Source organism: Melospiza georgiana, chromosome 11 (genome assembly GCF_028018845.1).
Source record: "Melospiza georgiana isolate bMelGeo1 chromosome 11, bMelGeo1.pri, whole genome shotgun sequence".
Lineage (NCBI taxonomy): Eukaryota > Metazoa > Chordata > Aves > Passeriformes > Passerellidae > Melospiza > Melospiza georgiana.
In genome coordinates this window covers 14,852,680-14,863,776 of record NC_080440.1, presented here as the reverse complement: position 1 = coordinate 14,863,776, position 11,097 = coordinate 14,852,680, and the positions used below count along the sequence as shown (strand labels likewise).

At 52.8% G+C, this 11,097-nt stretch overlaps 1 protein-coding gene across 1 annotated transcript; it reads right to left on the bottom strand.

Annotated features, from left to right (window-relative positions):
- Window positions 1–1,803: 1,803 nt before the first annotated feature.
- DUSP7 (dual specificity phosphatase 7) lies at window positions 1,804–9,823 on the bottom strand. The gene is made up of 3 exons (XM_058032188.1): window positions 9,360–9,823; window positions 6,672–7,100; window positions 1,804–4,190 (listed from the first exon to the last, which is right to left on the bottom strand). The coding sequence occupies exons 1-3, from the start codon at window positions 9,769–9,771 to the stop codon at window positions 3,883–3,885; spliced, it is 1,149 nt and encodes a 382-aa protein (XP_057888171.1). The 5' UTR covers window positions 9,772–9,823; the 3' UTR covers window positions 1,804–3,882.
- Between the last annotated feature and the right edge of the window lie 1,274 nt (window positions 9,824–11,097).

Below are 11,097 nucleotides of genomic sequence, written 5' to 3'. Positions count from 1 at the left end.
CAGGAGATCTCTCTGCCCAGGCAGATTACTGGGTTTTGAAGAGTAGAACACCACAGAGCATCTTACAAACAGCTCATCTGGAATCAATGGGTTAACCGAGGAGCTTCTCCCTGCTGCGTGTGGGAAGCTCTATCTCCTTGCCAAATTCCACTGCTCTGAACATAACCAGCTTTCTCACTCAGCCTGTGCTCCTACGCTCAGCTAGTGCTCGTGCCTGCCTCTGCAAGGGAGTATAGACAGACCCCACGCTCTCTTCTTCCTCTGTAACTATTGCTCCAGCACTACCCCTAGCCTGATGTCAGTTCTCTTCTCCTCCTCACTGCATTTCAGGACATCAGGTCTCCAAGGAAACCCCTCCGAGATTTGTAAAACACTGATGGGCTGAAGACCAGCCAGGCTGGCTGCTGCTTGCTGCTGAGGCCAGGCAGCTTGGAAAAAGCTCCTGTGTGTCCTGTTTGCAAGTGGCAGGATGATTTTCAGACAAGTAATCTCCTTTGTTTGGCATCAGGGCTTCTGAGTGCCACAGTGCCAGGGCACTCACAGCATGACCCAGGATCAGGTCCCCAGGAGCTCCCTGCAGACCAGCTCTTCCTCCAAGGCCACAGCAAACAGCAGCTGTGCTGCTGCAGACAGCCACAACTCAGCTACCACACAAATGTGCTTACAATGCTAACTGCAAATACCCCGCTCCACGCTTTAGCAGAAAAACCTGAGAGGAAATTAGATGGAAGCAAATACAGCCACACACCTGACAAGCTGTTCTGCACTCCTTCAGTGCACAGCCAGCCTCCAGCACAGTTTCCTATCTTCCTCAAGAGCTACTCTACCATGTAATTACGAGGGAAAACCTAAAGGTCTTCTTTCCCCTGCAAACCAGGTAGATTTTTGTTTAGCCACAAACAGGTGTCCAAATCAATATATAGATTCCCATCATGGAGTCCAGGAGTAAACAAACTCATGCACACACTTGCTTGGCTCCTGCTTCAACCTCTACCTCCCCTCTGCACCCACTAGCCTGAGCTGCTTCTGGAATAAAACTACCTTTTGTGCTCAGACCCCAGGATTAGAACAAGATGACACAGACACTCTGAGGGACTGCACAACTGAAGTCATTTAATTTCTTGCCGTTGAGGTTAAGACAAGGAATGCTGGGGGGAACCCACTCCTCCCCAGCTACATGCAGAGTCACAGCTCACTTACATAGGCTGCACTCAGATGTTTAGAGCCACGTTTCACCCTAAAGCATCCTCATCAGCCCCTTCAGAATTCCCACAAACCATGCAGGGAGCACAGTGGGACACGGCACCCCTTCCCCAGGGATGCAGGAAGGGGCTCCAGCTCTGCAAGAGCCGCAGGATAACCCATCAGGTGGCTGCCCACAAGCCCCTGACTTCTTGCTCTCCTACCAAAATAAAGTCTGCTAACACAACAGTTGTGGGCAAGGCCTTGCGATGCCTTTGTGGGCCAGGCTTAAACAGCGAACAAAAGTGTCTTTAGTTTATCTATTTATTTTTGGCACAGAGGAATGGCTGGGGTCAAAGCCAGTCCCATTCTCAAGCTGTTCTTTGTTCTCCAGTTTATCCAATACCCCCTATCCCTCTCCTCGCCCGCCCACCTCCCCCTCTCCATTTTACCACAGGTCTTAAAAATTAAGCTGTGCATGAAACCAAACACCACACTTGAACACAGCCCAGCAAATGCTCTCCATGGTCACACAAGGATCCTAATCAACCATAAAAAAATGGATAAGAGCAGCGTGCCCTTATATGGGCAGAGGCTAGACAAGGATCTGACACAAACATCATTTTTAAAGAAAAAATAATATTTATTTGCAATATAAACAAAGTCCCAATATTGGATCAGTATATATAGGGTCACTAATTTTCCTTCATAACTCAGAAAGCAGAACCATTCCTCACTAACAAGCTCTCATTTTTACTAATCAGAAGATGCATCTTATTTTTTTCCTTTAAAGAATAAAGACCACTAACAGCACAGGAAGCCTTTACAAACCAGCTTAGCTGTAATGCAATAGAGATGCACTGTCAAAAAATCCCTGAAAAAATAAATTCCTCCATGAGGTAAGATGCAATTAGGATACTCTCAATTTTCTCACTCACAACTATATGCCCATTCTCCCTTCCAATGACCCACAATCCCAACATTGTGGCAAACAAAACCCAACAAACAAACAAAAAACAACCAGAAAACAAGAAACAGAAGCTCATTCCAACATTCTGATAACATCTTTAACAAAAAGAACAGTTTCAGGATGTGACAGCGTCAAACATTCCTCCAGATGGAGATTTTTTTTAATAATTTTTTATTTTTCTTGAAAAAAGTACAAAAAACTGGATATTTAGAAAAAAATCCGTGGCTTTTTTTTTTTTTCACTAACATGAGAGTTAAAGTGGACAGGGAGGGGGGAGAAAGGAGGGACTACATTGCAGCCAATAAAGAAATCTCTAAATCCGTTCTGCCCTCCTCCCAGAAATTATTACCACTTCCTCCCCTCCCAGCTTGGTAAAAGGAATTTGCCAAACACTAGCCAGAAATACATACAAGTCTTCTCAGAATAGAAGGCACGGCATAAAGTTATTCGAAAGAGGAAGAAAAAAAATCAGAACCTCTGTTGAAAGCTCCAATCATCTCAGAATTTGCCAGTTAATATATATATTCATATATATATATATATATATATAAATTCTCTGTTACAATGCTCTCCTCATCGTTTCCACACCTCCTCACTCCCCTCACGCGCTCCGTGCGTGACGATCGAGTCCTGTCCCGCCACACAATCCTCGCTCTGCTCCAGGCGCTCGCTGCATTCCCCCTCCACCCCGCACACGTGGGAAAGAATCCAGTGTGCACAAGAAACGCCAGCACTGCAACTACCTTCTGGACTCGGGAAGCTGGAATGGTTTCGGGCCAGCTGGATGACGTTAAATCAGTCAACAGGCAGCAGAGAATGAAGCCGGGCTCAGACATGCTTCTACCAGCTCTGGAGGCTACGAGAGTTTTACCTCTGGCAATAGCAAACAGTGTTTTTGGCAGGGGTGGCATTAAAAAAAAAGCTTGCGGCTTAGTCACCTTGGCTGAATCAGTGCAGAGTTTGTGATTGTGAGTGCAGGAGTGGTGAAGGGGTTGCGGTTAAGCCCAACTGGCCTTCACACATAACAAAGCTTCCTACCAGATGCTAACAACAACAGCAGCAGCATGTATCTCTCTCTGGAGTACCCAGTAATATGCCAGGACATACCAAGGCTTCACAAAGTGTGCAAAATGCATTTGGTCAATATAAACATTTGATTAAAAAAAAAAATAAATGATCAAACAAGAAACAGAATAAAATACTGGTTTTGCAACCTGGTCTGTACAAACAGTCAAGAACTTACATATCTAAAAAGAGTTTGAACCCAAAGCTCGAGTAAGATCTACCTTTTCTTATTTCTTTTTAAATCAAAAAAAGTAAACTTGGGTTTTAAAACAGTCTTGGCCCAACACCTTTTGTTCAAGGTTTCCAAGTGCATAAATCTCCTCATTTTCCACAGCAAGCTAACCCCCGGTAGCTCTTCACACGTGTGCGTGTTCTGACAGTCTCAATGGACCCAGGAAAGCGGTTATTGCCGGTGACAGCTGCGTCCGAAACGCTGTAACATCGCCCCTGTTAAATAACCCCCTGTAAAAACACTACCTCTTGAAACCACTTGGATCAGGATACCTAGTGAGCGGCATTAGCCTTCCTAAAGCAGCGACCAGGCACCTCTGCCCAGAGAAGCTACTCATCTCAGAGCTGCCTGGCTAGACAGATATTTTCGTAAGAGTTGAAATACTCAAGAGAAGCGATTCGATGCTCGAGGTCCCGACCAGGCAGCGTCCTCTTCATGTGGACTCCAGAGTGTTCAGCTGGAACAGGTTGTGGTTGGTGGGGGTGGTGAAGTAGAGCTGTTCACTGGGCGAGCGGTTGTCACAGGGGCTGTTGAGTCCCAGAGTCCTCTCAAAGTCCAGGAGTTGGCCCATGAAGTTAAAGTTTGGGGAAATGTTGGATTTTTTCCTTTTCACAAAGTCATAGGCATCGTTCAGGGACAAGTTGAGTTTTTGCATCAAGTAGGCGACAGTGACTGTTACAGACCGGCTGATACCAGCGAGGCAGTGAACAAGGATCCCACACTTCTTGGAACGGGCCTCATCTGAAACAAGACAAGGGGAAGGGGAAGTCTATTATTCTGCACCAAAAACACATGGCTTTGGAGCAGGGCCAGGTGGCAGCTGCAAGCTCCCAGCACCACAACGACTGCCAGAACTGGATCCCCTGCCCCTAGTGACACCATCCCATGTCCCTTGGACACCCACATCTCTCCCCACAGGGCTCCTGAGATATTTCTGCTGCATGGCAAAGCTGCACATCCCCAGCAAGGCCAAGCACCTCGTGTGCTTGAGAATTATCAATCAGGTCTAGCAACATAACCCTTGCCTAGGGAACATCAGAACCCTCTACTCAAAAGAGTTGGAGTAACCCAAAGGAGGCAGATGAAGCTGTGGACAACAGCTCCAGGGAGATGCTGGTGGCTGGGCACAGCACACCCACCTCAACTCCAACTAAACCGGGGAAGGCTGCAGTGCACTCAGGGCAAGGCTGCAGCCCAGCACTACATGACCTGTTTGTTCTCTTCTGCTATTCCTGTCCTCCTACCACTAGAAAGTTACATGAATGCAGCCAGTGCCAATTTAAGCGGAGTCTGAAGTGCAGGAACTTCCCTTATTGTGAAATTGTTCTTTAGGATCGACAGAAATGCACTTCACCACAAACAAACGCTTGTGTTGGAGGAGGCTCTCAGGATGAATGGTAGCGGGAAGCAGGAATGCAGGCTGGACCAAAAAATGGCGAGAGAACAGCAGCGAAATTTCCCCTCCCTTGCCACCAACTGAAAAGCACACACACACTCATTGTCTCTCGCACAGCCGGAACAGCGTGATCCCTTTATGAATTGACATCTCAGTGCTGAAAGAGGGACACACCACTGAGAGCCCTGAATGCACGCAAGTACCCAGCGCTGCTTCTACTTCTGGGCAGCCCTTTTTGAAGTCAGTCATTTGACTGAGAGCTTGGCGGGGAGCGAAAAAGTGGCAGGAGAAAGAGGATCCTCGGGCAAAGCCGGAGGGAAGAGACACTCTGGCAACGTAAGTGCAGGGAAGGGCAAAGAAGAAGCAGGCAAAAACAAAAATCCAGACCCAAGCCACAACAGGTTTTCTGCCCAACCTCCAAAACCAGGCAAGAATTTCCAGTAGGGTGGGCAATCACCACCCAGTGTACCCAGCCCTCCCCCCAGGCTCTCCTGTTCGACATTTTTCCAGACATTTTTGCCTTTCATCTGACCTGCACTGCATTTCTTGGTGTTTGGTTTTAGAGTGAGGTAATCCTCCATTTCCTGTCATTAACTGGAAAGTACAAGCTCAGTGTTCACAGAGACACGGGCTGACTGGAGCAGACAGATCCCAAATGCCACATGTCAGCAGGGACACTGTACCTCACCCCTGACGTTTAAAGCTCTGCTCACGCAGGAAGTGCAGCTGGGACATCAGACACACTGAAGCAGCAACTTATGACCACAGCCATGCTACTGGAGGGCAGAAGCCAGGGGCAAAGCAGACTGTGTGGGAATCAGGGTTTCTGACAGCTGAAGATCAGCCAAGGATCCACGGCTGCTCTGCCCCATTTCAGACCTTACAGCACAGCCAGCGCAAGCTACGGGGTCTGAAATAGGCTGCACAGGCTTCAGTCTGCAGGCAAAGGTCCCCCTCTCCTTAACCCATACAAGTGTTTGTAATCAGACACGGAGCCACGGGGCTTTCAATAGTTAACAGTGCTATTACTGCCTGTGCCATTCACCCCCATAAAACAGAGCTGATTAGGCTAATGACTATTGTGAGCAAACAGCACAGGTCAACCTGGAAGTGTACAGCCCTGTTCAGCCCAACATACACCTCCCCACAGAATAAGAAGCAATTCTCAAAGTCAAGGCTGGCCTGAGAGAAGAGATCTTCCTTCCTGAACCCCACCACCACCAGCCAAAACTGTAGGGGCTGCCTACAGAGCAGTTTTTCCATCCAAGCTCTGCAGTGTAATTATAATCACTAACTCATTGTGTTGACACTTACCTTAGGAGAAGTATCCATACAAGGAGTTAGTTATGCTAGGGTGACTTACAGCAGGATCCCAACTAGACTTACAAATCCCCTCAGGAAAAGAAAACACACACACACTCCCTGATTTTAACCACATTTGGGGCTAAGGAATTGCTGGCAGCAGTCACACTAAAGCAGTTCCCATCCCCAAGCAAAGCAGCAAAGGAGCTCCCCACTGCCTGGTTCAGCCATTTCACAGCAGTGCAAATCCCCACACAAAGGCGAGAGGCAGTGGGGCCAGTCCAACCACTTGCAGGTAGCTTGGCTAAGGTGCTGCAAGAGGGCTGAATCTTGGAAGGGGAGGCCTCCCTGAACACAGCCAGGGTGAGATGCACCAGATGTGCCCCCTCACAGCGTGACACTCGGCTGCTAAGCTGATGCTGTGCCCCGGAGAGGTGAGGCTGCAGACAGCAGCAGCCCTGAGAAGCAGCACACCACATTCCCAAGCGGTGAGTATGAAAAGAGATGTTCTGCCAACTACCTACCAATGAAAGCAATGGCCTCGGGAAAGAACTGCGAGAGGTTCTGGCTCCAGTGATCTGAGATGGGGATCTGCTTGTACTTGAACTCTCCGTCATGCTCAAACATGTTTGGCAGGTTAGGAGTCACATTCAGGATGTACTTAATGCCGTATTTGCCCAGGACGTCCAGGTTGGTGGAATCTTTGGCACAGCCCAGGTACAGGTAAGGTAGGATCTGGACTGGAAAGGCAGGCTGATTGTTGGGGATGGGGCTCCCGTCCGACTCCGTGGCACTGCTGGGCTCCCTGTCGGATTCGCCATCTGAGCAGTCGGAACTTATCCGCAGCCCTCCCAGGCCAAGGACTGATGCTGGGGGAGAGTTGCTGGGTGAGGAGCTGTCAAGGTTTGTCTCGCAGTGCTCAGAATATTCAGTCTGAAACTTGTTAAAGCCACCTGGAAGGGGGAAAGGAGAGAGGGAAAGGGAGAGGCAGAGAGAAAGAAAAAGATGTTTTAATCTTCAGGATGGGTAATCCTTCCACCTGTGAACATGTTACTCAGAAAGTCTTTACCAGCAAGAAGTTGGTATCCCTTCAACATCACAGCAAGAAAAGCATTTCCCTGCTCCCTTATCTTCCCTGGGCAAACTGATACTGAGCAAACAGGTCCCAGGAGAGTAAGGAGTGGTTCTTGCAAAGTTCAATATTGCTTGTGAAAAATAGGGCCAAATCTCAACCACAAAAGAAAAACATCCGCAAATAAAATCAATGCCAAGACACAATCTCGCCTTGCCAGCGTCTCAAAAATAAGGGTCTGGGGCAGTTTAGGCAAGAGCTATTACTGCCACTTAGAGAGAAAAGTATTCGTGTCTGAAAAGACAGATCAGGGACAACCACCCCACACTCATCCCAGGCACTAAAACTCCACGAAATTATTCACCTCCAAGCACGAAAAAAGACCCTAAGTTTTGCCACAGACTGATCCTCGAAATTATTTTATTACTACAAAATAGGTTTTGCAACAGAGCAGTGTCACAGGTTTGTTCTTCACCCAAAGCACAGCAGGGGAGCAGAGAGATGGGACCCTTCACGTCTGCCCTTAAGACTTTTTCTGGCTCTTCAGCTCAGCTGCTTGGGAAGGAAGGCAGAGGCAGGGAAGCAAAAACCCCACCGATCTACCTCCTTTCCAGGCGGTATTAAAGCGGAGCTCAGCCATCGGGATCTGACACTGACAAATGGTTTAATTAGAAAGGGCTCCTGGAAACTTCGTTAGTGGGTTCGGCGGTTGTGGCGGGGTCACTGAGCAGGACAGACAGCTCCTGCCACATCCATTCATGAAAAAGGCTCGTCCTCGCCCTCCTCCTCCCCCCGCGCCGCCAGACAGCGCCGAGGAGCCATTTTGGAATTTTAATTAGAAACATTTCCCACCGAGGCTCCCGGAAAAAGGCAGAGAAAGGGGCTCAGCTCCTCCCCTGCCCATCGGGGAGAGCTGAGGAGTAACTTTAAAACCGCTCCTTCCTGCTGGGGATGAGCACGACCGGGAGAGAAGCGGGAATGCAAAGCGAGGAGGGAGCAACGGAGCCCATGGGGATGAGCTGATAGGATGGGAGACTCGCCCACGGGCAGGGATCGGAGGGTCGAGGGGGAATGGGATCAACCCCTGTGCTGGCCCCTCACCATGTTTTGAAGGAGGCGTGTGCGGGCTGCGCAGCCCCGAGGGCCGGTCCCCAAATACCTGACTGTCCCCCTGCCGCCCCACCCCGCCACCAGGGCTTCTCCGGCTCCCCAAAAAGGGTCTATCAAGGAACAGCCGTGTTTTTTAAAGAGCCGCAAGTGGCAACTTTCTTGACCACTCTCCCCCACTCACGCTCCCCCGCTCTCCTGTTATTCCTGCCTCAAAGCCGCCACCCAGCGACCGGATCGGGAGCACTGGGAGGATGGGAAGGGTCCCAGCAGCCCAGCTGCGGGCTCTGCTCAGCCCGCTGCGATCTTCCAAAATGGCCAAAAACACCCCAAAAAACCAAAGCTCCCAAAGCACCCCCTGCCCTGGCGGAGGGGTGTGTGCGGGGTTCGGCTCCCCCGCAGCGCAGCTCCCCGCTCCGCATCGCCGTGTCCCGGGGGAGCCGGGCTGCCCTCTCCCAGACCATCACGGCCTGGCAAAGGGGGAGTTTACCCTAGCGAGAGCTTTTAGGTTATGTGGGGAGGTAAAATAAAACAAGAGAAGGGCTCTCTTGTCCCTCAAAACCCAGCCATTCCTCCCGGAGGGCTGGAGAGGAGCCTGGTGCCGGCGCGGGGAAGCTCCCTCCGGGGAGCGGAGGCGAGGGGCGCCCGGCGTTGCCCAGCCGGGATCGCTTTGGGACGGGGCAGCGCTGGAGGGGCCGCGCCGGCGGCGAGCCTGGGGGGGCTCCTCCCGCCGCTACCGGGGAGGCGACGCAGGAAGGAGCGGGGCGCTCCCGGCCGCTTCCAGCCTGCGACCATTTTGTGCGGGGGATTAAAGCGGGATGCAGAGGGGGGGGAGAAAAAAAATAATAGAGAAAAATAGAAACAAATCAGGCAGAACGGATAAGAGAAGGAAGCAAAACGAGTCAGCCACCTCCGTCCGACCAGCGGATGAGCACCCTAGGGATGGAGCGGCCGGCCAGGGGCTGCGCAGGGGGACACGGACAAGGGCTGCGGGAGCGGGACGGGGCAGGAGGGAGGGCGAGGGGCGCCTCACCTTTCAGGTAATAGGCTTTGCAGCCGTCATCGCGCAGCTTCTGGAGCAGGAGCCCCAGCACGGAGGTGGCGGCACCGCTGTCCTGCCAGTCGGCGGTGGCCTCGTCGTAGAGCAGCACCGTGTCGGCCTTGCAGCGCTTAACGAAGCGCTCCTTATCCTCGTGGTTGGGGATGATGGAGCGGATGGGCAAGTTGCCCTTCTTGAGGCGGCGCAGCATGAGCCCGGGGATGGCCAGGTTGATGGCCGTCTCGATGTGCGAGCTCTCGAACAGCTCGTGGGGGCGGCAGTCGAGCAGCAGCAGCGAGCGGCCGCCGCCCGACTCCAGCTCCTCCTGCAGCCACTCCGCGCTCTTGCACGGCATCGCCGCAGCCATGGGCGCCCGCGGGGAGCTCCCCCAGACCTGCGTTTTCATGGGGCTCGGCAGCGGCGGCCGCCAGCGCCCGGCCCGCCGGCCACCCACGCGGCGTCCGGACGCGGCCCCGCTCCGCTGGGTCGGTCTTGCGCTACGCCGGACGCGGCTCCGCTCAGCACGGCCGCGGGTGCGCGGTGCGTGCGGCCCGGAGCGCGGCGGCCCCCGTCCTGCCCTAGGCGCTGCGCCCCATGCCGGCGGCCTCAATTAAAGCGGCGCTCGGCCGGCGGCTCGGCGAGTCATGCCTCGGGAGGCGGGGCGGCGGCGGGGCCGCGCCTCAGCCCCGCCCGGCGCCGCGCCGCGCACACGCCGGGCCCGCCCCCGCCCGGCCCCGCCCCCCGCGCACCCACAGCCAATGAGGCGCGGCGGGGGCAGCGGGGCGGCCCAATATGGGCAGGGGCGGGGCCGCGGCGGGGGCAGAGAGCGGGAAGGGCCACGGGGCCGCGGGAGCCGCAGGGTGCGGGCACGGCACCGGCAACCGGGCACGGCACCAGGCACGGCACCTAACTGCCCTGCACGGCACCGGGAACCGGGCACGGCACCAGGCACGGCACCTAACTGCACTGCACGGCACCGGGAACCGGGCACGGCACCTGGAGCCGGGCACGGCACCAGGCACGGCACCTAACTGCACTGCACTGCACGGCACCAGGCACGGCACGGCACGGCTCGCCCGGGCTGAGCCCGGGCCCTTCACCCGAGCGTGGGCTTAATACAAAGGTCAGGCAGTGAAGTGACCCAGCCCGCGGGCCGGAGGGTGCGCAGGCCCGCGTGGGTTCCGAGTGGGTCGTGCCAAGCCCTGTTTGGTCTTTGACAGGAACTCACAGTTCCAAAATAAAATCCACTCAGACTCATTAAGCCTCCGCATTGCCTTTCGTTCTCAGAATGAGCTACAACATAGATGTTTTTATCCGTGCATCCTTGTTTATTTTTAGAGTATCTTCCCTGTTGGTATCCACTACTATAAATACAAACCTTTTGTGCTGCAACACTAACATTTGAAGACAGGAATGTAACTGGAGGCACCCTTTGGTTTCCTTCCATCTTTTACATTCCTTCTCATGTGAATCAGACCTCTGGTACCAGAAGTTTTCCGTGCCTCACACAAACTGTTCCTGTTACAAAATAGATTTGATCTTTCTCTTTTTAATGAGCAGGATGACATTAAAAATGTGGTTCTGTATGAGCCACTTCTCCTGCAGTCTATTTTCACCATGCAGGCAGTCAAACACTGGTGGATTGCTCAGAGAGGTTGTGCAATCTCCATCCTCGACTGATTTCAGGATCCAACTCAACCATCCCCAGGTAACCTGACCTGTCCCCAGGGCT

Excerpts from the sequence above, each read along its gene's own strand:
- DUSP7 (XM_058032188.1), bottom strand. The coding sequence starts at position 9,771 with ATGAAAACGCAGGTCTGGGGGAGCTCCCCGCGGGCGCCCATGGCTGCG. Across the intron at positions 7,101-9,359 it reads CAAAGCCTATTACCTGAAAG|GTGGCTTTAACAAGTTTCAG; the intron begins GTGAGGCGCCCC and ends TCCCCCTTCCAG. Across the intron at positions 4,191-6,671 it reads CGAGGCCATTGCTTTCATTG|ATGAGGCCCGTTCCAAGAAG; the intron begins GTAGGTAGTTGG and ends GTCTTGTTTCAG.